This window comes from Phaenicophaeus curvirostris, chromosome 14, assembly GCF_032191515.1.
Source record: "Phaenicophaeus curvirostris isolate KB17595 chromosome 14, BPBGC_Pcur_1.0, whole genome shotgun sequence".
NCBI classification, from domain to species: domain Eukaryota; kingdom Metazoa; phylum Chordata; class Aves; order Cuculiformes; family Cuculidae; genus Phaenicophaeus; species Phaenicophaeus curvirostris.
Genome location: NC_091405.1, coordinates 11,108,822 through 11,136,109, shown reverse-complemented (window position 1 = coordinate 11,136,109; position 27,288 = coordinate 11,108,822). Strand labels below are relative to the sequence as shown.

The 27,288-nt window shown below is 38.4% G+C and overlaps 2 protein-coding genes across 3 annotated transcripts; one reads left to right on the top strand and one right to left on the bottom strand.

The window, feature by feature from the left end:
• Window positions 1–1,293: 1,293 nt before the first annotated feature.
• CMC2 (C-X9-C motif containing 2) lies at window positions 1,294–15,961 on the bottom strand. Of its 2 annotated transcripts, none has more exons than XM_069868520.1 (4): window positions 15,874–15,961; window positions 9,008–9,144; window positions 5,414–5,485; window positions 1,294–3,331 (listed from the first exon to the last, which is right to left on the bottom strand). In XM_069868520.1, exons 2-4 carry the CDS (start codon window positions 9,086–9,088, stop codon window positions 3,257–3,259), a joined length of 228 nt encoding a protein of 75 aa, XP_069724621.1. In that variant the 5' UTR covers window positions 9,089–9,144; window positions 15,874–15,961; the 3' UTR covers window positions 1,294–3,256. The 2 variants fall into 2 exon arrangements, with proteins under 2 accessions (XP_069724621.1, XP_069724622.1); XM_069868521.1 differs by lacking the exon at window positions 15,874–15,961 and adding an exon at window positions 10,217–10,306.
• Window positions 15,962–16,173: 212 nt separating this feature from the next.
• Window positions 16,174–25,723, top strand: CENPN (centromere protein N). The gene is made up of 11 exons (XM_069868595.1): window positions 16,174–16,292; window positions 17,443–17,632; window positions 18,444–18,489; window positions 19,227–19,283; window positions 19,654–19,730; window positions 21,249–21,425; window positions 22,137–22,238; window positions 22,806–22,863; window positions 23,307–23,416; window positions 24,050–24,173; window positions 24,479–25,723. The coding sequence occupies exons 2-11, from the start codon at window positions 17,462–17,464 to the stop codon at window positions 24,592–24,594; spliced, it is 1,038 nt and encodes a 345-aa protein (XP_069724696.1). The 5' UTR covers window positions 16,174–16,292; window positions 17,443–17,461; the 3' UTR covers window positions 24,595–25,723.
• The last annotated feature ends 1,565 nt before the right edge of the window (window positions 25,724–27,288 follow it).

Here is a 27,288-nt window from a genome sequence, read left to right as displayed (position 1 = left end):
CTATGAAAGAGGACAGACAAGAAGAATTAGAATTGGCAAATTACAAGTGAAAGTCTAGAGAATTTAATGGAAACACTAAAATTTACTTTGTTCATTCACTCCTTCTTAGTGAATGTTAGTAAAATTGAATGCGGAACTCAAGTCTACAGCCCTAAAATCCATTATGTTGTCCGGGAAGAGAATCACCTTTGCTTAAACAGAAGTGTTAATAAATAATTTTCAATTAAACTGTCAGATTCCAATATCATAGTCTTCCTGTTGTTTGTGTCATTTTAGGCATTCCATAAAAATGCGTTTCATCTATATCAGAAGTATTTTATAGTAGATACCATGCATTCTTCTAAAGCACAGGCAACATTAAGGAATGCCTGACTGCTGAAGACAGTTATTCATGTGGTGCAGAGCTGTGGCTAAGTGTATCAACACATGGGAAATATTCATTACAATGATTCACAATTACAGTAGGCACAACTAACTTTTCAGCTGCATATTTCAGTAATAGTTATTCATATTAATCATGCTTGTGGAATGTGTATGAAGACTGCATTTCTGTCTTGGTTTTGGCTGGAATAGAGTTAATATTCTTCCTAACAGAAGAACAAACAAAGCCAAGATGACAACAAATCATTTCCCAGCAAGAGAAAGTACACTACCAATAGTGTAACCAGCTGTTTCTAGTAGAGTTGAAGGGATTTAGCTGGGGATTTCTCACTCCTTGCTCTGTACTCCTCCTGTCTGTCTATTCTACAGACTTTGGTGCGCTTTCATATGGAAAAACCTCACTGTTATGATCAGGTCTGTGTTAGAGCTGCCATTTGCCATTTCTGCTTCTATTTCCCCACTCTTCACTTTCCCATCTGAAGTACCCAGAAGCTTCTCACAAACGAGCTTCTGATACAACAGAAATTTCCATAAAATTTCTTTTTCTCTTCTCTCAAATTTGCTCTTTCAGAAGGAATAATGAGGAAGATGCTTCTTTACACAAATGTTAAATAAAATGTATTCAATGTCATTATAGCTAACGTTTATTTCACCCAACATGTCCCCTACTCACCACTCAGCTCACTTTAGGAAACAAAAAAACCTGCATTCACTATTTGTCCCTTGCCCTCTTTCTCTGTCAGACAAATCTAACTATTATTACACTAGTGTTTCACAGCTTCAAGATCCAATTAGCAAAATGTCCCCTCTCAAAAAACAAAAGGAACAAACCCACAGGAATCAATGGGCAATCTCCTATCACACCACTACCGAGCAATTAGCAAAGAGAAACAGAAGGATGACTGATCATACTTTTGCTAGGTAAACAAAGTTTATCTGTAAATAGATTTATTGCTAAATGTAGTTCAAATTATCAACAGAAATTGTGCATGCCATTTGGTCTTTCATTCATTAAGTACATTGATCTTTGAAAGCACGATTCCGACTAATGAGCTGTGTTGCGTTGCTCTTGGATACTTATTACTATTCCAGTGAAAAACCTGTACTCACTGAGGCTGATGAAAGAAAGAAAAGCTTCAGCTCTTCTGCACTCACATATCAGCTTCTCAACCAAATCTGCAAGACAATTCCCAGTGTATTTACTTAAAGATTACAAGCATCACCAAATCAATCCTATTTAAGAGCTTGCCTGAAGTAGATTTTGTCATCACAGATGGAAGAAGGATCAAGGATGTAGAGTTCCCAGTTAGGGAACTTCACTATAAAGTACTCTTCAGAAGTATTCTGAAGAGTAACAATAAAAAGACTGCACCACTTCTACCCACTCAAGTATTTAATTCAAATAATGCATAATTTACTTGTTCTAAGAAAGCAGAGTGTGTCAAAAGATGCAGAAGCAACTGCTTCAGTTTTTCTCAGAACTTTCACTGAAAACATTTGTGGTTAAGTTTTAACAGTTGAACTGGGTCCATCCAGGCGTTGAAAAATAAGTATAATTATTCTATAATTAATCTTTCAAAATACAGGACAAAACACAGCTTTCTTCCTAAAACATGGCACATGCTGAGTCCTAGTTCCAAGATTCAGTGTTGACGCTGATTCTTACAACAAACTGTAGGATTTGCTGTAAAACAGACACATCATCTTCAAAACGTTTCAAACCAGTTCATATATTTGGCTCAATAAATTATTTTTTTTAATTAGTCTATTGTTGCTAGACAGAACAGAAAAGTCATTTAAAAATAAGGCAAACCCAGCAGACACCCAGAGAAGCAGCTCCATCACTGCACAAACCAACATATGTTTTAAAGTCAAATCTTCTGAATTCAGAGATTCAATGAAGACTTTGGAGTTTCATAGCAAATAAACAGCTCTTGCCAGCTAATAAGGCAGGTTGGTTAACACGATATAAGTTGACTTGCATAAAAGAAAGGCAAGTTACACTTTCTTTCACTTCAACGTGAGTTTTTCCTCCAACAGCAATAGTCATAATTTGACTTCACCAGTGTACCAGCATATGTGGAAGGACTGCTTCACTTGTATTTTTGGCAGCACTCCTCTTCAAAAATCACTCAGCACACATTGATTGTACTCAACAAAAATCAAGGCAATGCTCTGTAAATTCCTGGAAAGTTTCCATTCCGAATTTCTAAAGCTGCCTGCTTTGGGTATGATGAACAAATTGTCTTGCAACAGTCTACACTGTACATATGGTTGGCAGGAAGGATTTTTAATCTTCTTAGTGGAAGATGGAGTTTCATCATTTTAGCTCCAATAAAAATACTAGGACTCCTATTATCACTTGATAGGCAATTTCCAATTTCAAGCCACATCTGTTTAAAGTTTCTTTTTGCTAATTCATTTAAGCAGTGTTATCACAACATTACAAAGGGTGATGGAAAAGCCATTCACCGTTTTGCAAGAAGGAAAAAAACCCAAGAGATGAAAGAAAATCTGCTACACAGAGAGAAATAAATGCAAAACTCAACACGAGGTAGAGAATACAGTGGCCTGGAATACACAATACACACATACGAATTCCTCATTACTTAACAATCATAACAAAACTATGCCAAAACAAAGACTTGCCATAATAAGTTTTCTTTTAGAGGTCAAAAGTTAAGTTGTGAGTGACAATTTATTATATTTATTTTCTTCCACACTGTTTGCCTTGCTGGGAATGATTATGTATTAGTTGCGTTTATTTTTTCACCATTTCACAAACCACAGGCTGAGCATTGGTGATGTGAAATAATTCTGTCAGCTTTCAAGCGAGTGTCCCTATTGAGATGCAGCTGTCCACCTACAGTACAGCTCACTTCTCTGAGTTTTTGCGAGCATTAATTAGCTTCCGTCGAATCTCCTGGTTCCTGACCCTGTTTTCTTCATACTGGAAGACAGATAAGGAAATTAATAGATCAGCTGTTACTATTTAACAGATAAGTAAAATTTAAAAGTGTAGAGAGCATTTATTACTTGGGAACAGAAACAATATCTTTGACAGATGCATTAGAAATGCAGTTCCTGTTAATATCTATATATTGGCTCATTTTTACTTTGAAATTAACATTTATTTGATTAAAATACATGTTTCCAAGTCTGAGGTTATTAAGCTAAAGTGTATTAGAACATTCTAATAAAGAAGATTCAGTTAATCTTATGGAGGAACTTAATTATACAGCCATCTTATGTACAACAGCTGCACTTCACACATGATCGAGGAAAAAGGTAGCATCAGTGCTATTCTGGAGCGCAGGTCAGGCTCTTTTCCTTTTAAAAGATACTGATGAATGTAAGTGTGTCTGCCTTCTGAAACATGAATTTTTCATCATAGACTTGGTCTATTTTTGATCCTGGTCATTAATTATATGCACAGATAAAGTAGTACATCAAGATGAAAAGAATAAAGGCAAGTTTGTGTTGAATGAGGGTAAGGTGTTTGGGGTTTTTTACGGTTTAGAAAAGAAACGCAACACAGATAAGGCTCCAGTTTAAAAAGGAATCAAGAAAGCCTGCATAGTTTAGATACATCCGTAAGACTACCATGCTTTCAAATATACCTCTGCAATAGCAAAAGCCTGAAGACTGAAGAGCTCAGTGTTCTTTCATTGCAGCTGAAAAGGAAATTTTTTCATGGCTCAATGAAATGAAAAATTAAAAATCAATCCCTGATTTGGTATATATTTCATGGGAAGTAAATTATTCTTGGCCTTAAGTTAAAGCATATATTTGTTCAATTTTTTAATAATTGGTACTAAGAATAAAACCCAAGTAACCTACAAATACTCAGTTCTCTACAGACTGTAATAAACTACTAAGATGATTGATTTTGGAAAGGATTTGCAGTTTTTCACTCCTTATGTTGATTGGTTTATAACTGTAATAATGGCCTGCAATTTTACTTAATATTTACAGAATGCTTAACTTTTTCCCATGCCAGTATTTAATTTTTCAATAACCCATTCATGTTTTTACATAGAAGGAGAACAATGGTTCTTGAAAGGTTACATCTGTACCTATTCTATACTTGTGAACAGGCGTTCAGGGTCTTCCTGGTAATGGCTTATCGCTGTTGCCGAATTTTAAGAAGGCAGATAGATACAGCCATCGAGAACTCCCAAGGTTTCAACAGAACAAAGTAAAAGATTACATGGAAAAAAAACTTGTGATGTGTGCTACAATTTTTACAGGAGGTTGAAAAAAATTGGTATTTGACACAGGCAGATGAATTTTTTTTCCCTGTAGACTGACAGAGAGAAGAGAGGGCCCCAGACTGTTCTGGCTGTCATGCACTTGAAGCTTCCTTTTTTTAGACACAATTGTAAAAATTATGTCAAAATCAGTAAGTACGATTTCAAGTTAAAAGGTGTGTGAAAAGTTCATTTATGTGTTCTGCCATGTAGGCATGAAATCACAAATATAAAGACCAGCTGATACTCTTCTGAAAATGTGCCCATTAGGTACTTAATCTACTTCAGCTCCTAGTCTTCCATTCCTGCATATCTGTAGATGTGGTACAGCAATGAGTAGGTCCTAAGCAGCAATATTTTAATTTAGGGCCTAACTAAGCAGCTCATCAAGTAGATTCATTCAGCATAACTGACTGCAGAAATAAGTGTTGCTCATGCAAAAGTGACCATTGCTGCTTTATATTCCATTCTGTGCGTATACCACCACTAAAAAAAAAAGACAAGAAAAAATCAGAAGCAACCTGTGAAGTGTCAGTGTCTATTTGTTTGGTTAAAATGTGTGTTTGCCTGTTTTTGTATATCCAAAAATAGACCTCACCATTTGTTAAAGACAGATTTTACCCAACATATTTATCAAAAAAAGTTTAAATTTCATCTCAAATGCCTACTCCAGAACATGTTTACATTTCAAGGCCTATTTATCAATTTGTACTCTTAGTAAAGAGCAACTTTATTTTTATTTTTTTTTTAAGCATTTAACTTACAGTAAATTCGTCTCTTACCTCTTTCTTCAAGCACTTCCGCATCTCACGGTCAATATCATTGCAATGGCCAAAAAATTTCAAAACGTTGTGCTGATAAGTTAGGGAGAGAAAAAAAAAATAACAATTCAAAGGTTTCTTCCTCTGAAGCTCAAAATTTCTTAGAAGTCACTTGCCTTTTGCAACATTTTCCTTTTCTCTTTTTGAGAAAAGATACTTTGTAACATTTTACTGAGTAGCTGCAAGTTAGAACTACTCCTGAACCTCACTTGAGCCACCCCTGCCTTGCTGAAAGGTGAAGGTACTCCCTGTGTTGTTTATCTAGACTAAAATAGGACACTAAGCTGAGCTATGAAGCCTAAATGTAGAACATATGTGGGGTTTTTTTTGTTCTAGGAATCAGTCTTACAACTTTCACTAACACTAGCTTGAATAATGTACAGAAAAGAGATATTCTGAACTCCAGCTTGTGATACAGAAAGATGTAGGGAGATCTACCAGGTATCCTGGAGGCAGCATCTTCTGTGCTTTAGTTTTCATTACTTTTTCATGACCTAGAGGGGCAAAGGACTTGATGCTACATCATCCCAGCCACATAAAGAATGTAGTATTGGTGCAAAAGCCCAAAATGACTGAAATATCAGAACAAGTATAAAAACCAGGGAATTAAGTTTCTCCAGATCTTGTGGTTAATAAATAACATGCATTTACCATCTTGATAACACAGCACCACTGTGGGCCCTATGCATACTTATGTGTTACTTGGTTTGTGAAAAACTGCAGGTGTTGTCCTTGTGAAGGCATTGCCCAGGTAACCTGATTATCTTCACCATAAAAATCTATCCTCTTAGCCCATATTTCCTGAATATCTTCATATTATCAGCTGTCAAATCACTCTCAGAATGCATTCTTCTAAAAGGACTACTTTTTCAGAATGATGGTTGCTAACATGTCACAGAATCTCTCAGCAGAACCTGGGAGCAGATCATTCCAGCAATTCAGAAGACCTGAAGGAGTACAGGTTTTTAGTAGGTACTTTGCGGTTTACAATCAATAGAGAGAATTCGACCGATCCTGTGAAGAATTAATGAATTTAAAAAAAAAGGCCACGAACAAAGATGTGAATGAAGTCCCTTCTGTATTTCAAAGGGAAATCTATGTGTATTTCTGTAGCTAATAAGCCGCCAGATGGATTTATACAAGTAATACAGGAACTTTATTAAGAATTCAACAGTGGACAAGATTTCAGCCAGTAGAACATGACTGAATGTCAGAGTGGGTTAATAAAGATTATGACAAACACTCAACTACAGCAGTGCTATAATTAGCTTGTTCATACCTCTCTGCTTTATAAAGGGCATCAGATGACACTGAAGTAGTTGCATGTGATAAATGGTCACTTTACTATAAGCTGATGTTGCTTTTACAGCTTTTTCATTGTAGCTAATACATATTCAGTTTTGTATTCTATTTGCACACCTGTATGTTAAATACCAAGCCAAGTGCTCAGATTTCAAGCTAACTCCACTCTTACTAGTGCATAGGGTGAGTTGAATCTGTTTATTTAGCCAGATTCCTAAGCTGTCAACTTTTTGGCTCAGATTCTCAAAAATAGTAATTACCCTTATTACAGTGTCTGTACTGTTGCTGCTCCTAGCCCCTTCAGAAGTCAAACTGGCAATAGATTTCCCTGAATCACCTGCTCCCAAGGAATTCAAGCACACTTCCTAGCTCCAGTTCCCTCTTCAACTCAGGGTACTCTATCAAGCTGCATTACACAACAAGCAGATGATGCTTATCTATTTAGTCAGTTTTACTAAAAAAATAAAAGTTATCAACCATTACACAGAAAACCCAACTATGTTTGTACCAAAAAGCAGGATGAATCTGAGTGTATCTTCTTTCCAGAAGGGTTTTGTTTTCACAATTACAAAAATTAATGAAAACATTTAATTTTATATTGCCTATAGAAGTTACATCCTCCTCTTAACTGACAGTCATTTTATTTAGCAATGCATTTTATACCGTAATAGTTAATGTTCGAAGAGTCTTCCCACTGTAGCTACTGAATGCTTGTAGCTACATTACATAAAGTTGTTTCCAAAAAAACCCCAACCACCACAAGTCAGCAAAAAAAAAGAAAGTCTCTACAATCTCAAATTACCTAAAGCATTCTTAGGCAAATTAAAATCTTAAAACTCAGAAGAAAAGCATAACTCAGACTCAATATGACTTAGTTTTAAAGCTTGGGGATGTTCTGTACAAGAACTTTGTATCTTAGCTTTAAAAAAAATCTAGACATTGCATAGGAACAGACAGGCAATGGTATGGGAAATAACCACATATGAGATGGCATCAACAGATTCCCACGTGCTTACATTTTAGCATATTGCACTGTAAGTGCCGACAAAAACCAATTAAATGTTGCTGAACAAACCCAATACAGTATACACATTGCAAGTGAATTTCGGTATTAAAACTCTGCTCCTTTCATTGCTGTAATTTAGAAATCATAAGAAAGTGTGATATTGCAAAAGTTTTCTTAAGTGTTAGTTTAGCTGCAAAAAAGTTGTTATCCATCCTTCATACAAAACAATCATCTCCGTGTATTATCAGTCCTGGTTTTCTTTCTGTAATGACTTTTGCAAAGAAAAAATTAGAATTCTGCTCAAAGCAGTGAAGTTAACATTTGTATTGTCTTAGAATTTATGGATAACTGCATTACAAAAAATGTATAAACATCACATCTGAACATGGAGATGAAAATATTGTAGACGGCATGTAATAGCGCAAACCATTGTTTTCACATTCATATTCAATATTTAAATATGTTTTTGTCCCAGTGGAAACTTAAACTCAACTTTTAATGCATTAATGCAGAAGTATATCTGTAGAGACCATCTATTTAGTGTATGTGAGAGAACTAGAAAAATAATTAACATTGCAACAATGCTGCAGATGTCATTGCAGGCACTGACTCTACCGCATCTAGGTGTTCACTGCCGAGCAAATAAAAAAAAAAGGTTTTTAAAGGGGTAAGAGAGTAAGATGGAGATTTTATCTTCTTGAAGCCATGAAGGAATCTGAAGACAATTTGGTATTTTACATCCTTGGGTAGGTGCCTATTAAGAAGATGGAATTCTAACAGCAATTTGCATTTAGCTCTTTAAGCATTAAATCTAAGGCACGCTGCATGTCCAGATCCCTGTCAACACATCTGCTTATACAGAGACTGAAACATCTGCCCAGTGGACAGCTGGAATATGAAGATGATGTGAGCATACAAAATTAGGACATTTTAAGTTGCTTCTATTGTTTCTTTTTGGGGGGCACATAGTACTAAAAGGTGCAGAAATGACCTCAAGTCTTAAAATAGGTCCATATTTGTCAAGCTGCAGTACAGAAAATTTTAAGGCATGCTTTATTTCATAATGAAATCATTGGCAAAATATTATACACACTTGTTAGACACCTCCTTGGTGAAAAAGTTCTAGCTACATTCATGTATGTTCTGCCTAGAGGGGCGTTTCCCTCTATGATCACCTAATATTCTCAATAATTCATCTGACACTTATTTTCCCAGCCCACCCACTCTTTTCTATGCTGAAAACTTACCTCCTTGTGACATTTCTTGAGCAGACTGATAATTACGTTACACTCTTCGGTGTGCAGATGAGGAGACAGGTCTGGATGCATCTTTAGTTAGGAGTAAGTTTAGTAATACAAAGACAAGAATCTGAGAAACCTTCCTTCTGCAACATTAAAATATGAAAGTATAACTAAAAGGTTTGAGTTAATCTCTTAAGATACTATCACACAGTATTATTTTAATAAAAAATACTTCAGATCAAAATGCAGATTAATGTGTAATCTATATATAAACACCATTAAAGTACTTTAAAACAGCATGTCTGTTCTACACAGCCCAAATGTTAAGAGTTAACAAGAAGTTTATATTCTTATCTGTTGTATAAGCATGCATTGGGATTTTAATTTTCAGAGACTCCCTAGTAGCATTAATCTTTCTTGAACTGCAGATTATCTTTTCATTTTCCTACCTCAGTTTTCTTCTTTCTAATATTAAAAAAGCTAAGTTTAGGTAATTTTCTCTTTACCTTGTACAAAGATGGATCATAACAGGAAGCACAATGATATTTCATTACAGCACTCTGAGAACTGGAACCTTTTAAAGTCATCTACATGCTTTTTAAAAAATCCAAATTCAAAGCAGAACTTGATGACTGAATCAAAATAGTAATGAGGTTTTCTCATTATGCCCTGTTGGAACATCCCTTCCTGCAGCTTCACATTGTTGCCTCTTACCCTTTCACTGTTCTCCCCTGAAAAGCACCTGAATCTGTCTTCTACATTAATCCCCCACTCCTTCAGGTTGCGGAAGACAGTGTTTATGTTTCCCTCAAGTCTTCTCTTTTGAAGGCTAGAGCAACCTGGCTCCCTTATCTTTGTTGCATATGCCAGCTGTTCCACTCTCCTGACCCTCTTAGTTTCCCCTTTGCTGGGCTTGGTTTTTTATCATCTGTTAGACTGTGAGACCCAAAGATGAACACAGTATTGTAAATGCAGCCTCAAGATTACAAAAAAGAAGGGAATAATAACAGCTTCCCTTGACCACAGCTAAGCTGCTTCTACGGCAGCCCAGTATGCTGTCAGCAATGCAAGGATGTATTGCTAAGTCATATTTTAATTTCATATCAACTAGGACTCCCATGTCCTTTCCTGTAGGATTCTGTGGAGCAGGAGCAAACTTCATTCTAGAAATACATGCTTAGATTACTTCCCCTTAAAAAAAACCCCAAAACTTACAGAAGTAATTTTTTTGAAAAGGATGAAAGCGTCATATGGTAATAGCTGAAATGAGATGATATTTTTGTTGTGGAAGATCACTTCACCAGGGAGGGAAGAAGAAATGTCCAGTTCATACCGCGACAAAATTCTACTTATATGACCCATACTGCCACTGAATTAAAGAAAGACCTTTTTTGTTTGTTTACTTGGTATTTTGTCAATCCCCGTACTCCCAAAAAGATCCCCCTTCTAGCTGCAATCCACCAGGCACTACAACTTGTACTAAGTAGCCATCACTGTTTTACTGTCCAGCTAAACAGACGAGCTAAAATCAGTGGTCAAATTTTGCAAGCATAAAGTCCCAATATCCTGCTGCAGTGCTGGCAGCTACAATATACACTGCTGTTCCTAGAATAGTCAAGTAATATATTCAACTTGAAGAGGGATGTACACTAACTCACCCAGTATTTGCCATCATGTGTTCAGCCTAACAAGTGTTACATTCCCACAAGCAAACAAAATTTTAAAAATCCAAACAGATTTAAAAGCCTCTTGAGACCCACAAGAATACATTCCACATAGCATTGCAAACACGTCGTGATTTCTTTCAAAAATCTCCCCCATACTATCTGGAAGTCTAAGATTACAACATATATACTCTTAGCACAGAAGAAGTTGGAAGCCATACAAATTGTTAAGCATTCTATTCAACAAATTAACAAATGAACCTTTAGAAATATGACAGCAGGAGCACAACTGTAACAGCAAAGTGATTAAGAACCCTGCTGTGTTATTGTCACCAGCTTTTGATTGCATGTCGCACAAAGTCAATATGTTTTAAATTTATCAGCGGATTTTTTTTGATAGCAGTGGAGTTAGTGTTCCCTTGAGAGGGTGACCTTCTCAATGACTGTGAGTTCCTTTAACATGTGTGAACCCAGCTGATTATTAAATCTCTTCATCATTCAGCCTCTGACCGCTCTTCCTAGAGCTGTCATCTGAGCTAGCAGTCTCAGGAGGAGAAAGCAAGACCAGTGCCTTAGTGAAGCAGGCAGCAGGCACGTTGGCACAGCCAGAAAGGCGAAGGGAGCATTTCAAGGAAAGATCCATTCTTTCTAAAGTATGATTTGTAATCACTGCCATTGTTTACAACATTATTCTCAGACGAAGTGGATTAAGCTATCAATGCCACAAATAGACAGGTGACAGTGTACTTCATCAATTAAAAGCCTTCTAACGGCTCAAATGCATTTTCTAGTGGCACCACTTGCAGGACAGATGCTACAAATCAGAGGTCCTAAGCATCAAACCAGCTCATACATCAGTACTCTTGAAATTCAAATAACATTCAATATTAAGATCTTTTGAGTTCAATTACCAGATACAATACTTAGCTCACATTTGCTATGACAGATTAAAGTAACAAAACATCTTACAGTAGTCATGGAAGGCTTAACTGGAGTCTATAAGTGCTCTTGAAGTTCATGACTGTACACTGTTATCAGTGCTCAATATTACAGTTATGTATAAGAGTGTCAGATGAGGCAGTGATCTATAAATGATCAGAGAAAGCTAAATATTTTTGCCAGAGGGGCATGACTGACAGACGAAGGAGTTTCAAGAGTAATAAAAACATGTATGAAAAAAGGACAGGATGAGCTATTGGTTTCCTTAGTTTCTTTTTAATAATATTCTAATCTAAAATAAAGATGAATTCTGGTAAGATGGCAACCTGTTAAATCCACATGGATAGAATTTCATATAGGTGATAGCTGATAAGGAATCTTAAGTATGAAAACATATCAGAAAAAAAATTCACAGAAGAAAATGGGGAATAAGCAATATAAATTGCTCTGAGAAAACCACTAACAAATGCTGGATAAAAAATGTCAAAGTAAACATGCAATTGCAGTGGAAGAAATATTAGCAGTACAATAAAAAAAAAGGATATTAAGAAAATACAGGAATTGCTTTAGGAGGCAAATGGACTGCAAAATGCTAAGCAAACATTAATATCTGAAGAAACTATTTGGAGAGGAATATTTAGATGAACTCTTTACATAAAGGCACTGACATAATTCACTGGGTTGCACAAAAATAGCCTGCCCTTTAATGTGTTCTATATGAGATTCTGAATTCTGTGCAGTTTTTCCTTCCTTGTTAAAAATTACACTACATACGTACCTAAATGATTGGTTGAAATGCCTTAAGAACCAGCTGCAAATTTCTACAAATTATAGCCTCTGAGGGCAGAGGACATGGATAAAGATGACTGATCTTTCAACTTCCTTAACCAGTTTCCAAATCTAAGCTATCCTTCAGGAAAAAAAATAATTTAAAAATTGTCTGGTTCCCATATCAGGTTCCGTTTAGTGTAGCTTAAAGTGGGAAAAACAGAGGATGCTGTAGCTTTATGGTTTCCAACATAAGGCAGATTTAAAAAAAAACCCGAACAACAATTCAGAAATTCTCTGACAATGACACCAAATTCACAATGTTTTTTTTTTAAAAAAACCAAACAAGCCAAACTTAAGATAATCTCTTGCATAAGCAATCCTGGAGGGTAAGCATATAAAATTCCTAAAGATTTCCTTGCAGGAATCAGTATATAAGTTTGATAATTGATATCAAGAAGTGATACTTATCCCTAATCTAAAAACCTATCTAAACACAAGTTCAGTACATTAATTATCTATTACTAATGTGTAAAAGGAACCTACAATTATTATAGAATTCACACTAACACTGCAGATACTTAGCAAGTACACAGAAACAAAAAGGCTGTCCTGAAAGAGCAGGCAAGAACGCTGTACCCATTTCATTCACACTGCTGTCAGACACCAAAATCCAGGATGCAGTGCTTGTTTCTCTCCACGCGCTAGTTTCTCCTCCTGACCTCCTTATAGGAAATAGCAGAAAAAGAACCTAGTTGTGTGGAGAAAGGATTTCATACATTCCCACTTCATTCTTGAATAAAGCATGAGATCAGCATGTCAGGCGTCCAGAGATGTTCCTTATTTTTCTAGAATACCCCATATATACGAACTAAACAGTTCCTTGATGGAGAAGAAAAATAAAATGAGGTTTCTTTAGTCTTGCTGATTAACTTCATGCTTAATATTTCCATGTCTGGGGGACAACAATTGAAGAAAGGTTTAAATCTAGATAACTGTTTTCCTAAGATGCTTTTTTCATACTTCATTAAAACATGTTGGAAGGCTATTCATTAAACCAAGTTTTGCTAGTTTTTACATTTTAAAAAGTTACACAGAAAAGTCTTTTTTTTCCAAGTTTCTAAAGTCAATAGAAAAAGAAAAAATATATATGAATTTGCATAATGACTTCTTGAAGCAAAATTCAAATTCTTGCTTGGCAACCCTGAAAATGAAAAATTGCATCTGAGCATCTACATTGCTAATCATTAAACTTCTTAACCAGCACCAGCTTTCTACAGAAGACACATTTGCTGCAAACACTCAGGTAATGCCCACAAGGCGGCAGTACGGCCACGCAAAGGGGAGCAAGTACGAACAGGAGGAAAGGGCGAATTGATCAGCAAATTCCTATAAAGCCACCGCACCACTCGCCATTCAACATTTTTTTGCACTTCATCTCATTGTCTAATTTTAATAAGACCAGAAAGTTCCGTTTTAAGTTCTCAGTTACATAGTAATGCTCTGTTTGGCTTTGGAGAAAAATAGAATCGTAGAATCACTAGGTTGAAAAGGATTCACTGGATCATCGACTCCAACCATTCCCATCAGTCACTAAACCCTGTCCCTCAGCGCCTCATACACTCGTCCCTTAAACACCACCAGGGAAGGTGACTCAACCACCTCCCTGGGCAGCCTGTTCCAGTGCCCAATGTCCCTTTCTGTGAAATATTTTTTCCTGATGTCCAGCCTGAACCTCCCAAACCAACTAGTTCCTTCTTTACTACTCTGAAGCTTTAACACTAAAAAGGATTAGGCTCCACACCTAACTGGCCGGTATCACCTTCTGATATCATTCATGTCATTTCAGCAGAATTTACACATTCCTAATATCATCTTTCATATACAATTTATAAATATTTTTTATAGCTCAGAAGATCAGTCACTCAGTGGAATGAGAATCACAGTTGATGAACATCATTTCAAAAACCTAGAGAACTCCAAAGACTCCGATTTTAGCTTTCAGTAACATGGTTAACATCTTGTAGAACAGGCTATTTAAAAGTATCATTCTATCCTGTTTTCCTTATGGTTGTGATTAAGCACATTGAGAATGACCTTCAACTTTCCAGCGTTTCCAAGAAATTTAGCCAGAGACCTTCATTTTAATAAACCAAATCTAGCTAATCTTATCAAAATTAGTCACAACTTCTTGAATGCCAATATTGAAAACCCTGCAGTAATTTTCAAATACTACGTATTAGAATGGGGGGAAATAATTTAAATATATATCTATGAAGAATAACGAATAAAGCAAGCTGAATACCAACTTGAATACCAAGTAATTTCTCCATTTATTTCTGACTAAGTAAAGCACAATAGGGCATTTTCTGCCAATTATTTTAGGTTGTAGTCACACAACAAATATCAATAGCTATGGGACAATTAGTGGAATATTTTTATTATAATATGCAGCCCGGTGCACTGCACAATATGACACAGTATCACAAACTGTACTGAGGTACTTTGTTCCTGTGATACCTATGAAGGTGAGAATATAGTCAAGAATGACAGGACTCAGCCAGTTAGGAGCTCACTGAAGGTGAGGCACTATCTTGTTTTGCAAGCTGCTCCTGTACTTCAGCTGCAGCCACCACACCAGGCTGCATTCCATCTCTCTTTCATTAACTTCCCAGTCAAGCAAAGAAGAACACGTTAAAACTAGCACTGCCAGCAGAATGCCCTCACTTACTGTAGAATGGCTTTTCCCCTTCTGAGAGAAGGGGATCAAGAGGATCGCAGTGGAAAACACATGCTCTCCTCCCTGAGCAACAAGACCCCCTGAAGACGTGCACCTGTCAGAAAGCACACACTGTGAGTGTAGCACGGCTTTGCTCTCAGGTGGAAGGAGCTGCTGTGCTGTTACCAGGCCAGGAGAAGAAGCCTGCTGGGCTAAACCTGCGTTGTCTTCAGTCTGTAGCTTCTCCCAGGACTCCTTTATGGAGCGATGGGGCAGATACAGACAGGAGAAAAAGCAAGCTGATGGCATGGAGAAATGGGGCATGGAGAGCCCCGTGGCCACCCTCAGAACAGTCCTTTGCAGACCCTCTGGAGTCCTGCAGAAGGCAAGATCGTAGAATCACCAGGTTGGAAAAGGCCTCTTGGATCATCAAGTCCAACCATTCCCATCTGCCACTAAACCATGTCCCTGAGCACCTCATCCACCCGTCTTTTAAACACCTCCAGGGATGAGGACTCCACCACCTCCCTGGGCAGCCTCTGCCAGTGCCCCATGACCCTTTCTGTGAAAACGTTCTTCCTGATGTCCAGTCTGAACCTCCCCTGGCGCAGCTTGAGGACATTCGCCCTTGTCCCCTGTCACTCAAGGGTCCAGGAGCCGGGCTGGGGCAGCGGGGAGAAGAGGAGGCGACGGGACGGAACGGTTCCCCACACGCCCTTCGGGGCTAGGAAGGAACGGCGCCCCCTCGGGCCTGGCCGAAGCCTCCCCTCTCAACCACTTACGCCAGATCCCGGCCAGGCGAGGCCGGACGGGACGAAGCCCGGTGACCGGGACGGGCCCGACCGGAAGCCGCAGGCAGAGCCCTCAGCGCGCCGGCCCCAGCGCGAGGCGGGGCGGGAGGCGGGGCGCCTTCTGATTGGGCGGCGCGGGGCCACCTCGGCGTCTGATTGGACGGCTCAGGCTCCTCCGCGGCGTCTGATTGGGCGGCTCGGAGACATCGCGGCGTCTGATTGGGCGTTTCGAACGGCGGTTGGCGGGAAGCGGCGGCGGCCAGGGAGGCCACAGGAAGCGTTTGAGCTCGGGGCGCGCCGAGACCCGGGGCCGCGCTGCGCTCGGGAGCGATGGCAGCGTCCCGCTAGCCCGGCCCCGGCTCCCTGCGCCTCCCGCGGCTCCCCTGCCCTGGGCCGAACGGGCTGCCCAGGTGAGAGGGGGCTGCCCCAGCCCCGGGGTTGGGGGGGTGGGGGGGCCGAGGCCGGGTGGGAGGGGGCTCTGAGCGACTGGATCCAGTGGGAGGTGTCCCTGCCCAGGGCAGGGGGCTTGGAACTGGGTGATCTTTAAGGTCCCTTCCAATCCAAACCATTCTGTGATTCTATGATTAGCGGCTTTGTGAGAAACGCTTATTCACTGGTGAAATCCCTGGAGGTGTTCAAGGCCAGGGTGGATGGGGCTTGGGCAGCCTGATCTAGCTAGGAAGTGTCCCTGCCCAGGGCAGGGGGGTTGGAACTAGGTGACCTTTAAGGTTCCTTCCAACCCAAACGATTCTATGATTCTAAACTACTGAAAAGGAGGTTGTGGAGAGGAGGGAGCTGGGCTCTTCTCCCAAGTGACAGGGGACAGGACGAGAGGGAATGGCCTCAAGCTCCGCCAGGAGAGGGTCAGGCTGGACATTAGGAAAAAAATTTCACAGAAAGGGTCATTGGGCACTGGAACAGGCTGCCCAGGGAGGGGGTTGAGTCACCTTCCCTGGAGGGGTTTAAGGCACGGGTGGATGAGGCGCTGAGGGACATGGTTTAGGGTTTGATAGGAATCGTTGGACTCGATCCAGTGAGTCTTTTCCAGCCTAGTGATTCTATGATTCTAAAAGTCTTCAAAGCAAAGACAATAATATTTTTATTTTACAATTAAGCACTGAATCAGATGCCCTTCGAAAAAAGGCATACCAGCTTACAAAAGCAGTGCATGTATAGTTTTAGATAAAGAACTGTGTGAGTCCTCAAAGAATGTTGTGGAGTTTTATAGGTTGCCCAGTCATGTCTGGAGACTTCCTTCAGGTTATTTCCTAATCTAAACCAGCTACATCTTATAAGACAACTAAGCATATCAATACATTTTCACAGCCCTTAGAGAGGTTATCTCTTGACCTAAAACAGCCACATCTTACAAGACAGCTAAGCATACCAATAAATTCTGGCAACTCTAAGAGAGTGTTTATTCTTTCAGGTTATTTATCCGTGTCTGGAGGCTGTGTATTATTTCTTGATGTATGATGGATTTATACAACAAGATATTTAAACATACGAACCAGCTGCAGCAAAACTTATCAATTAATTCTCACACCTTTAATGTTTCAGCTTTTCAGGTGGCTCTGTCATGGATGAATCTGTTGCCGAGTACATCCGGAGAACCGTCCTGAAAATCCCAAGAGATGAAATCAAGATGGTGCTACAGAAATGGGGCTTTCTCTCCGAGGCGCAGCTGCAAACCATAAACTTCCACCAGATAAAGGAAAACATTTCTCTAGAAGTTGTTCAACTCTGTGAGGTAATCCTTTCCCTCAGGAACTGCCTATCAGGGGGGACGCCTGTTGAAGTACCATGAAAAAAACATTCCTGTGAAGAAATAATTTTTTTTTTTTTTTGCCATAACACAGCATCAAATGGCAGATTGTTGTCTGGAAAATGTAAAGCTTAGCTGATAATACTGAGGAGCAGGTCCTGATCTCTTCTCTCTGGTAACCAATGACAGGACCCAAGGGAGTGGCAGGAAGATATGCTGGGAGAAGTTTAGGTTGGACATTAGGGAAAGGTTCCTCACTCAGAGGGCGGTGGAGCACTGGAACAGCTCCCCAGGGAAGCAGTCACGGTGCCAAGCCTGACACTATTCAAGAAGTATTTGGACAATGCCCTCAGACATGGTGCAAATGTTGTCCTGTACAGGGACAGGACTTTGCCTCGATGATTTCTTTAAAATCTTTTCATGCTGTAAAGGTTACATAGGGAGGAACCAAGCATGTTAAAATTCCTGACAGCAAAATATGGGTCAGTGTTGCATGGTGTCACGAATACCCATTAGTTTTATTTTCTGATCGCTTATATGTCATACTGTAAGGACAGCATTCTTGCTGCCTGCGTAGAAACACTTAAACCTTGCTGAAATAGCTTTTGTTGTTGAATTCTCGGAACTGTATTCTGTGCACGTTGGGACTAGGTGTGGTATCTTTGTGGAGAGTTTTCATGCTGTGGACTTTAGTGCAATGTAATTTAAACTACCACTACTGAGATTTTTCACTTACTAAATAGTGTGATGGAGCATTCTGGACCTGCACTTCACCATGCATTGTTATTCTTTCTAGGAGAACTGTGCAAGCATAAAGCAAGCAGCTGTCCTAGACATAATTTGTAAGTAAAAAATTTAAAAAAAAAAACAACCTCTTTTTTTCTGAATAACTTGATAACATCTTTAATTAAATAGCAGTTGCCCTAGTGAGGTACTGATTCATTTGGTATAAACAGATCTCATTTTAGGTGATTAATCTTATTGGATCTGGCCTTTACTAAAAAAAAGCTCAAAATTAACAAAAGCGTGTTTGCTTCTTCTGAGGTCCGAATAGATGTAAGCTGTAGTCAGCCACATCCAGCACATAGTTCTAAATGTAGAGATAAGTTTGTCTTCAGTATGCCTCAAACCCTAAAGTCAGTAATATTGTGCTCCAACAGGGACTGGCATAGGCAGAACTACCGGCAAATAATCCAGGTGGAACTCTGACTCCAAAACTAATTCACAGCTCTATTATATGATAGTTTAAATTCCAAGGTTTCTGTTAACAGTGTACACCTCTTTAGTTGAGTGTAGGCTGAGTTTTGGTCATTTTAGATAAAATCCTTGTTTAAGCATTGCACCTCACAGATACCCTTTATTAGTTGCTTGACTGAATTTAAAAATCTTCCTGTCCTTTAATAAAAAATACTTTGCATTTAGGCTTAAGGTAGTTAAAGAATGCTGAACAAATTATATTGGATTGTCAGGAGTAATCTTTTTGAAATAGCCTGGTCATAAATGTATTGTCAAATTATTTGTTTCTTTAATCACCCCTTGATAATACATGACGTTATTGAGCAATTCCTATTTTTCTCAGACAACCATATCTACCCAAACAAAAGAATGTGGAGCGTTTACCAGATGAGAAAAACAGGTAAAGTGCCTTTCCTCACTGTAACCTCACAGTTCTCAGCAACTTACTGCAGTGCTGCTTCATAAACGTTTTAAACACAAATGTAATCCAGTATGGATTTTTCAACAGAGTTACCTTTGATGTCTTTAGAATACTTTTAATTAACTTCTCAAGCAATCATTAGAAAGTAATAACTACTAATTAAATATTAACCTTTTCTCTATATGGCAATAACGAGGCTCAAATTTAATATACAGCTTTTCCTATAAGGAAGGCTCTGCAACATCAGCTTTTCTGCTTAATTCTCTTTCAGCAAAACTGTAAAAACATCTCTAAACTAGTTTTTGTAAACACAGTTCTCATTTCTTTTTTTTTCTTTCCTATGTAACAGGGGAAGAAATGGAATTTTTTGACTTAGCAGATTTCAAAAGAAAATTTAAGAAACGTCTTCGATCAGCCTTGAACAATGTAAGAGTAAAATCCACTCTAAATTTATTACGCAGCTCTGGTATCAATAGGTTGTTTTCATAACTTCAGCAAGGTATTTTTTTCTTACAGTCTGCATCAAAAATTAAATGGTATTATTCATTTAGGAATGGTAAGAATGGTGTGTGAAATATATCTGTTCTAGCAAATAAAATATAAGTTTGCCTTAAGATATGACAGGCTTCAAGAAAGATAGTATGTTTATGGTTTTGATCAAATTTTTCTGTATTCAAGTGTAGGTAAGTTGATATTGGTTTGTCCTGTTATCCAACAATACACAAACAACAAAAATGTGATCAAATACATTATAGTGGGAATTTTATGTAGCCAGTAAGAAGGACAAGGAGGTTCAGTTATTATTACTTAGATTAGTAGCAATATTGTGTCTGTGTCCATTTTATTCTAGTTTTGGATTTGAAATGATACTTTGATAGCTGTGAGAACTTGGCTCCGGTGTTTCATTACATTATAATAATTGGAAGAGTAATGTCAATAGCAAGAAGCAGTTTTTAGACAGAAATGAGCATGGTAAGAAAAAAATGAAAAGGAAATACAATTGTCTCGCTTTTTAAATTAGTAAGCAATTTTCAGGAGCCTTTTTTTGCTTTGGTTTACCATCCTAACTTTAGGTAATGGAAAATGCTTTTGGCTAGTTAGCTGTGTTACTTTCTGATTCACAAAGGCTTCCCGCTGCCAACAGCAGAGGGCAACAAATACCAATCGGACTAACATGTTAGGCTGTAATTCATACAGCTCCATTATAATAAAGTTTTGCAATATATTCATTTAAAAAAAAAAAAATCCACAAAAGCTTTGAGAAGTGATGTTCATTCATCAATTTAAACAGTTGATGACCTGATTGGACTCAACACTTGACTACATGTGCCTCAGTGAAGAGGAGGGATTTTATTTTTTTTAAGGAATTTTTCCCACTTCTAAGTCATGCAGATTGAGTCAAGGTAAAAAGGAGTAACCAAGGAGCAATCTACAAAAACAGGAGAGGGAATCTTCTTCAAATTTCTGACTGTGTACTCTTGAGCAGTGGTAAATATTATGTTCAGGTGTAAAATCACAAGTTGATGAAAAGTTTAGTTTCTCAAAAATTGGACATATTGGAAATTTTGCTACTAACACTCCATCTGAAGAGACACATTTCTGTTGTGCTCTTATTTTCCCAAAATAGAGAATTAAGTTTTTTTTTTTATAAGCTATTTTTAGTTTTACCCTTCAGAAGAAAATGTTCATCCATAGGAACAAAATGCATAAGTCACATTGGAGTTTGAGAGATGAAATTTTTTTTTTTTTTTAGTTTGTGATGCTATCTTTTTTTCTGTGGAAATTTGATTTAAATGCAATCCTGACCACACTAGTGAGTTTTTTTCTTATTCTACCAGTAGTGTACTAAATTATGTTTGGGTCTAGTGAACACTGGGTTAAGAGATAAAATCTTCCTTGATGCCTGAATGTGCTGATAAATCAAAGCTTTTATTTTCCTATTAGGTCACCATCAACTTTAGAGAATACGAGGATAATGAAATCTGGATTAGAGTTGCCTGGGGAACATCATACACAAAACCAAACCAGTACAAAACCAGCTATGTTGTGTACCGTTCACAGACTTCCTATGTCTTCATTTCTGCCTCAGTGCTGAGGAGCAACTTGCCTCTGCTGTGTCAGGTACAGGATAAATCTGCACAGACCTTGACTTCATCACAGTCGTGTAGAGCTGTAATTGGGTTAGCTTGTAAGAGGATGGGTAAAGATTTGCCACTTAATATAATGTACTCATTTACATAGTTATTTTTTATTTCCTACCTCGTGATAAAAATGGGGCCAAACCAATATCTGACCTTTGGAATGGTGCATTGTAAATAAATTTAGTTTCCTGGGATTTTTGCTCACCTTGAAGTGTTCTAATTTCTTACCCAAGTGTTAGACACTTTTAAGCTAAGTTGAAGAATTGCACATCAACACAGCTAACTTCAAGAACTAAATGTATGAACTCATAAGGGAATGCTATTAATTAGTTTTAAAAGACATTTTCTGTCATCTTGTGGCGATCGGTATTGGGAGTCCTCTACTTTTTTCTCTGTTTAGCAGACTTCTGTACTAGTAATTTAATTATTTTATTAATCTGGGGGGTTTTATTGATTTTTCAGCTGATAAGGCTATAGGGCTGTCAATACTGTGAATGCTTTTACATGTTAATCTAAGCTTAGTAACAGTCTGTTCAAGACTTTTTCAGACATAAAATCCTGCTAGCTAAAGGACAGTTGCTTTTCTTGAAACAAAACCATCTCAATGTCTAGAAATACTGTATTTTTTCCGTATTATAAACACAGTGACAATTAAGACTGATGTTAAAACAATTTCAATTTTTATTTAAAGGCCCTGATTTTTGCTTCCAATTACCATGACATCCGTGAAATGGAGCTTCGAAGTCATTGTTTAAACTCCCTTAAAGATTTTGTGTTTAAGAGATATAGCCAGGTGAGCCACTTCACAAGTACGTCCTAAGATAAGTCTTGCTTTTTGTTTCAGGCCTAGTTCTCACCCCCTAACAAGGGGGAAAATTCACCTCTTCCAAGAGACCATCAAGTTAAAATAATATTGAGCTACTGAGGTGGACAGCCTTTCATTAAGGTAACATTACAATGGGGATGTAATTAATTGGTATCCCACCTACTCTTATGGTTATTCCTAGTGGTTAAATTCAGCCGAGAAATCATATGAACGATTGAGTCCTAGGATTTTTCAGCATCATTTTACTAGGCTTCCTAGAGCAGTGAATTGAAGGCCATTAGAATGGACACTTGGTCTGCTCATCCACATAAAACTTGTGAATAGTGAAATACTCATGAATATCATAAGACAGGAATTCTTTTCTCAAAGTAAAGCTGGACTTTTTGGCTTCTCGCAATTGTCAAAAGTTGGAAGAATACTCACTCTTAGAGTGACAAGTAAAAAGAAATCTGGAAAGTTCTTTTTAGCTGCAGCCTCTATAATTGGATGTGAACTAAAACTCTTTCCCCCCGCCTTTTCTCTCTCTCCATTTAGAACTTCCAAACATATTGTCCAAGACCTCTGCAAGAAAGGAGTGTGGCACCAGAAACTGGTATGTATATTTTAAATTAACAGGCAGTTTGAACGTCATTACCCACTGGCTTATGAAATGAAATTCAAATAGGAAGTGCACAGATGTTACATTCACATTATATTATCCATCCCTGGTGGAGTGCTATAATTCTGGCTGTCACTAGGAGATGTTAACTATTTCCCCATGACTGTCGCTGGACATGGCTTTGAAACCAAAAATACTCAGTACCCAGTACCTTATTTGTTATTAGCTTGAATTTTTCTCGTGGTAAGAACTAAAAATATAAATGATGGAGACAGCTAACCTATGAAAAAAAAAGATCTTGATGAATTCCTTAATATTATTATTTTCAGATTTCTACTGGAATAATCGCCAGATCAGAAAAATAGTATTGTATCAGCTGACAAAGTTGTCTTTCTGTTTGTTTCTCTTCTCTTCCCAACTCCTTTCCCCTGCTTCAGATTTAAGGATAATTCAAGAAAACAGAAGCGAGAAAGAAAGAATACAAAGACTGAATCGGGAAGTTTTTGGTGATGGCCCCCTACCAAAACTTGAATTTGCACAGTATAAGGTAGTAAAACCAATGCATTTTGGAGGAGGCTTATAATTTTAATGTAGTGGTAGCTACATTAAATTGCAAATTGAAGAAATACTAGATTAAAACAAAACAAAAACAACTTTAGGAAGGACTTGTTTAAAATAAATTAGTTAAAAATCTCTTTAAGAAACAGATTTGCATTGAGATGTGGTCATACTACTAGATCGTGTTTCACCCTCGTGAACAAAGCATTTTGACTTGTTTCGGTACTAGAGCTAGACTTACACCAGCAGTGTGTTGAAGCATGAGAATTTAGGGTTATTTGAAGTATACACAAAGCTCAAAAACCAGCATAGTTTAACTTCCTGGATGATGCATGGATTTTATCTGATGAACAAAAATATTGGAAATTCTAAAAGATACTTGATGTCCTACAATATTCCTGAACATGCTGCCTCTTTCGGCAGAAAACTGTTTACCACATGGTGGCACTCTCCAATTTTATTAAATTATTCCTCCAGCTGAAATCATGTTACTATTACAAACAATAGACAAGTAAGATGCAGTCTTATTACGTATTTATTTTTTATTATAATGTTTACATAATAAAATGTAGGTTGAATATATTAATTGCTTATATTCCCCGGTTAAATTTTGTTTTAACAGCTTGAGACAGCATTTAAAAGTGATCCTAAAATGAGTGTTTTGGCTAAAAAAGAACCATTCAGATGTCTGATCAGGTTTTCTAGTCCACATCTTTTAGAATCGCTCAGATCCTTGCCACCGGCAGGTAAGTGTTCCAGCTCTATAAAAAGGAGGGAAAACCTATAGTTAAATATTTTTGTCATCTTACCTTTTGCCTGTGTCTTGCTTAAGGGAGAACCTTCATCATTTACTTAGAAATACATAGAAACTTAGTAGAATAAAAATGTTACCAGTGTAAAATATTATGTCTAAATACATCCCAGTTTGTCCTTGGAATTACCAGTTTGTACAGAGACACTCAAGCTGTGGTTTTATTTTTATAACAGTCATGAAAGTTAAATGTTGATTCAATTAAGCTATAATGATGTGTCTCTCTCTCTCTCTCTCCAGGTATGGCTGATGCACCACTTTCACCACTGCTTACGTGTATCCCACAAAAAGCTAGGAATTATTTTAAAATTAGAGAGAAAAAAGGTATCATTCCAGGAAGCTTTGTAAGCCCTTAATTTAAAACTATTTCATAGAGAAATACACAGCTCATTTATTACTACTATTAATCTTAATCATCATAAATTTTAAAATATATCCTTTGATAATACCTTAAATTTTTTCTAACTTATGGCTTCTTTGAATTATTTTTCCACATTTGCCTTCAACAGAAGAGTTATTTTCATAATTAATAAAAATTATTAGCGGCAAAGTTTAAACCAAGATTGTGGTTATTTTAAATTTAAATGTGATGACTGCTCTTAACTCTATTTTTAAGACTGTTTGTGAGGTTAAACCTAGCTAAAGCTTTGTAAAGATGCAGTAAGATAGCTGTAGCTATTCAGTTTGCTATCACAGCTGTAGATGGGAAAGATATTCCAAATGGCTGCTTTATTTTGGCTCCAGTGCAGCAGTGTCATGGAATATGTGCCCCATTTTGAACACGTGAATAGTCCCGTTCAAGTAAGTGGAACTACCTGTGTCTGCAGGTCAGGCTTGTTTTTATCTTAGATTAAGATTATATTCAAAGACCATTACAGGGCATGGAGAAGAGACTGCAGGACTATAGGCGTCAGTAAGAAGTTTCATCCAGCTTTGGATCTGAATTACATCCACTAAAGTTTTTACTCACAGAGGACAACAGCCGACAACAAATATCGAAATAAAAACAAGAACCATCTGTCTATTGGTATGAATGTCCCATAATATTTTATCTTAGAGGAATGCAATGAAAGAGGTAATAATTCTAAAACATGGACATCCTCAAAGAAGAATATTTCAATTAAGATTTGATCCTTCTGCAGTCCTTGCACATCACCACTTCTTTGTGCAGGGGGACATAAAGACTGGAATTAAGGGGGCAATATTCACTAAAGCAAAAAGATTTGGATTTGCTACATTGTAATTAGCAATTATATAGCTGTTTTATGTAACTTGCTCCATCATTTTTAATTTGAGGTGGATTTGATTTGTAGTTATACTGTACAACTGTTTCTTTTTTTAATTCTGTTACCTGGAAACTTTGTGTTTATGGAATTTCTGATTCCTGTTAGGTATGTCTGCAGAGCTAGTCTTCCTAACTTCATGGCTTGCTGTAGGTATGGGAATGTTTTTGTTTTCAAACTGTAAATAAATGTGTAAAATTTTCTCACAGAAGTTTGTTTGGCCTGACTAGAAACATGATGTAACATATATGGATTTTGTTTAGTTTGTTTTTCAGCATCTCTATGTAACTTGTACATAAATAGAAGTTAGGGAAGATCTGTGTGCTAGTGATATATTATTAGGACTTCCCTCTGCATGATTTAATTTAGTTTGGCAAAATACTTCACATGATGTTAGGATGCTGAAACACTTCTGGAGTTGGTGCGATACCCAAAGTAGGTGACAGACGTGAAGAGCTGGCTCTTGATGCCTCTTGTGCCTTCAGGAGGCTTTCCAGTGGTCAGACCCATCCCCCATGCAGTTCCCTCTCTGCAACTTTTTCTTTCTAATGCTCTCTCCTAAGTAACTTAAATGCCTGAGTGGGGAATGATTTGCCACAAAGGTACAGTTTCAAAATACTCTAAAACGCTGCGAGTATCAGGCCTAGGAGAAGGCAGCCTCCATCTCCTTTTTAACAACCAAAATGTTGCTTTCTTTGGTTTTCAGGTACACATTTCATCTCTAGCCTGTAACTGAGGCTAGGACAGGAACCTCGCAGCAGCTCCAGGCAGGCAGGAGTTGGAGGCTCTCTCAGCTGTTCCTCATAAGGCCTGTTCTCCAGCCCTTTCACCAGCTTTGTTGCTCTTCTCTGGACTCGCTCCAGAGCCTCAACATCCTTCTTGTGGTGAGGGGCCCAGAACTGAAGACGGGATTTGAGGAGCGGTCTCACCAGTGCCGAGTCCAGGGGGAGAATAACCTCTCTGGACCTGCTGGCCACGCCGTTTCTGATCCAAGCCAAGATGCCATTGGCCTTCTTGGCCACCTGGGCTACTGCTGGCTCATGTTCAGTCGCTGTCAACCAACACTCCAAGGTCCTTCTCCTCCAGGCAGCTTTCCAGATGTTTTGTTCAGGGGCTGGACTCGATGATCACAAGGCTCTTTTCCAACCTCAACTATTCAATGATTCTATTTATGAGTAGCGAGCACAGGGGCCGTCCTGGGAGATGCACCCATCACCTCACTGCACAGCGCAGGGTAACGAGCGCTTTTCCCTTTATCCACTCGAGCTATGAGGGAAAAACTCCCGTGTCTGGCCTCGCGGGTGAAGAGGAGGCTGAGGGGAGACCTCATTGCTCTCTATAACTACCTGAAAGGAGGTTGTAGAGAGGAGGGAGCTGGCCTCTTCACCCCAGTGACAGGGGACAGGACGAGAGGGAATGGCCTCAAGCTCCGCCAGGGGAGGTTTAGGCTGGACATTAGGAAAAAATTCTTCACAGAGAGGGTCATTGGGCACTGGAACAGGCTGCCCAGGGAGGGGGTTGAGTCACCTTCCCTGGAGGTGTTTAAGGCACAGGTGGACGAGGTGCTAAGGGGCATGGTTTAGTGTTTGATAGGAACGGTTGGACTCGATGATTTGGTGGGTCTCTTCCAACCTAGTGGTTCTATGATTCTATCATTCCAAGCCCAAGACCCGGGGGGCGCGGCCATGTGGGTGGAGGGGGCGGGGTCAGAGGGAGAAGGGGCGTGTCCTGGCGCGCGGCGCTGAGCGCGCGGCGGCGATTGGTGGC

What these genes read in the sequence shown, in the direction of transcription:
- CMC2 (XM_069868520.1), bottom strand. Translation starts at nt 9,088, where the DNA reads ATGCATCCAGACCTGTCTCCTCATCTGCACACCGAAGAGTGTAACGTA. An exon ending in TCAAGAAATGTCACAAGGAG is followed by an intron (nt 5,486 to 9,007) that starts GTAAGTTTTCAG and finishes CTAACTTATCAG; the next exon opens with CACAACGTTTTGAAATTTTT. An exon ending in GGAAGTGCTTGAAGAAAGAG is followed by an intron (nt 3,332 to 5,413) that starts GTAAGAGACGAA and finishes TCTGTCTTCCAG; the next exon opens with TATGAAGAAAACAGGGTCAG.
- CENPN (XM_069868595.1), top strand. Translation starts at nt 17,462, where the DNA reads ATGGATGAATCTGTTGCCGAGTACATCCGGAGAACCGTCCTGAAAATC. An exon ending in AAGTTGTTCAACTCTGTGAG is followed by an intron (nt 17,633 to 18,443) that starts GTAATCCTTTCC and finishes TATTCTTTCTAG; the next exon opens with GAGAACTGTGCAAGCATAAA. An exon ending in TTGAATTTGCACAGTATAAG is followed by an intron (nt 23,417 to 24,049) that starts GTAGTAAAACCA and finishes TTGTTTTAACAG; the next exon opens with CTTGAGACAGCATTTAAAAG.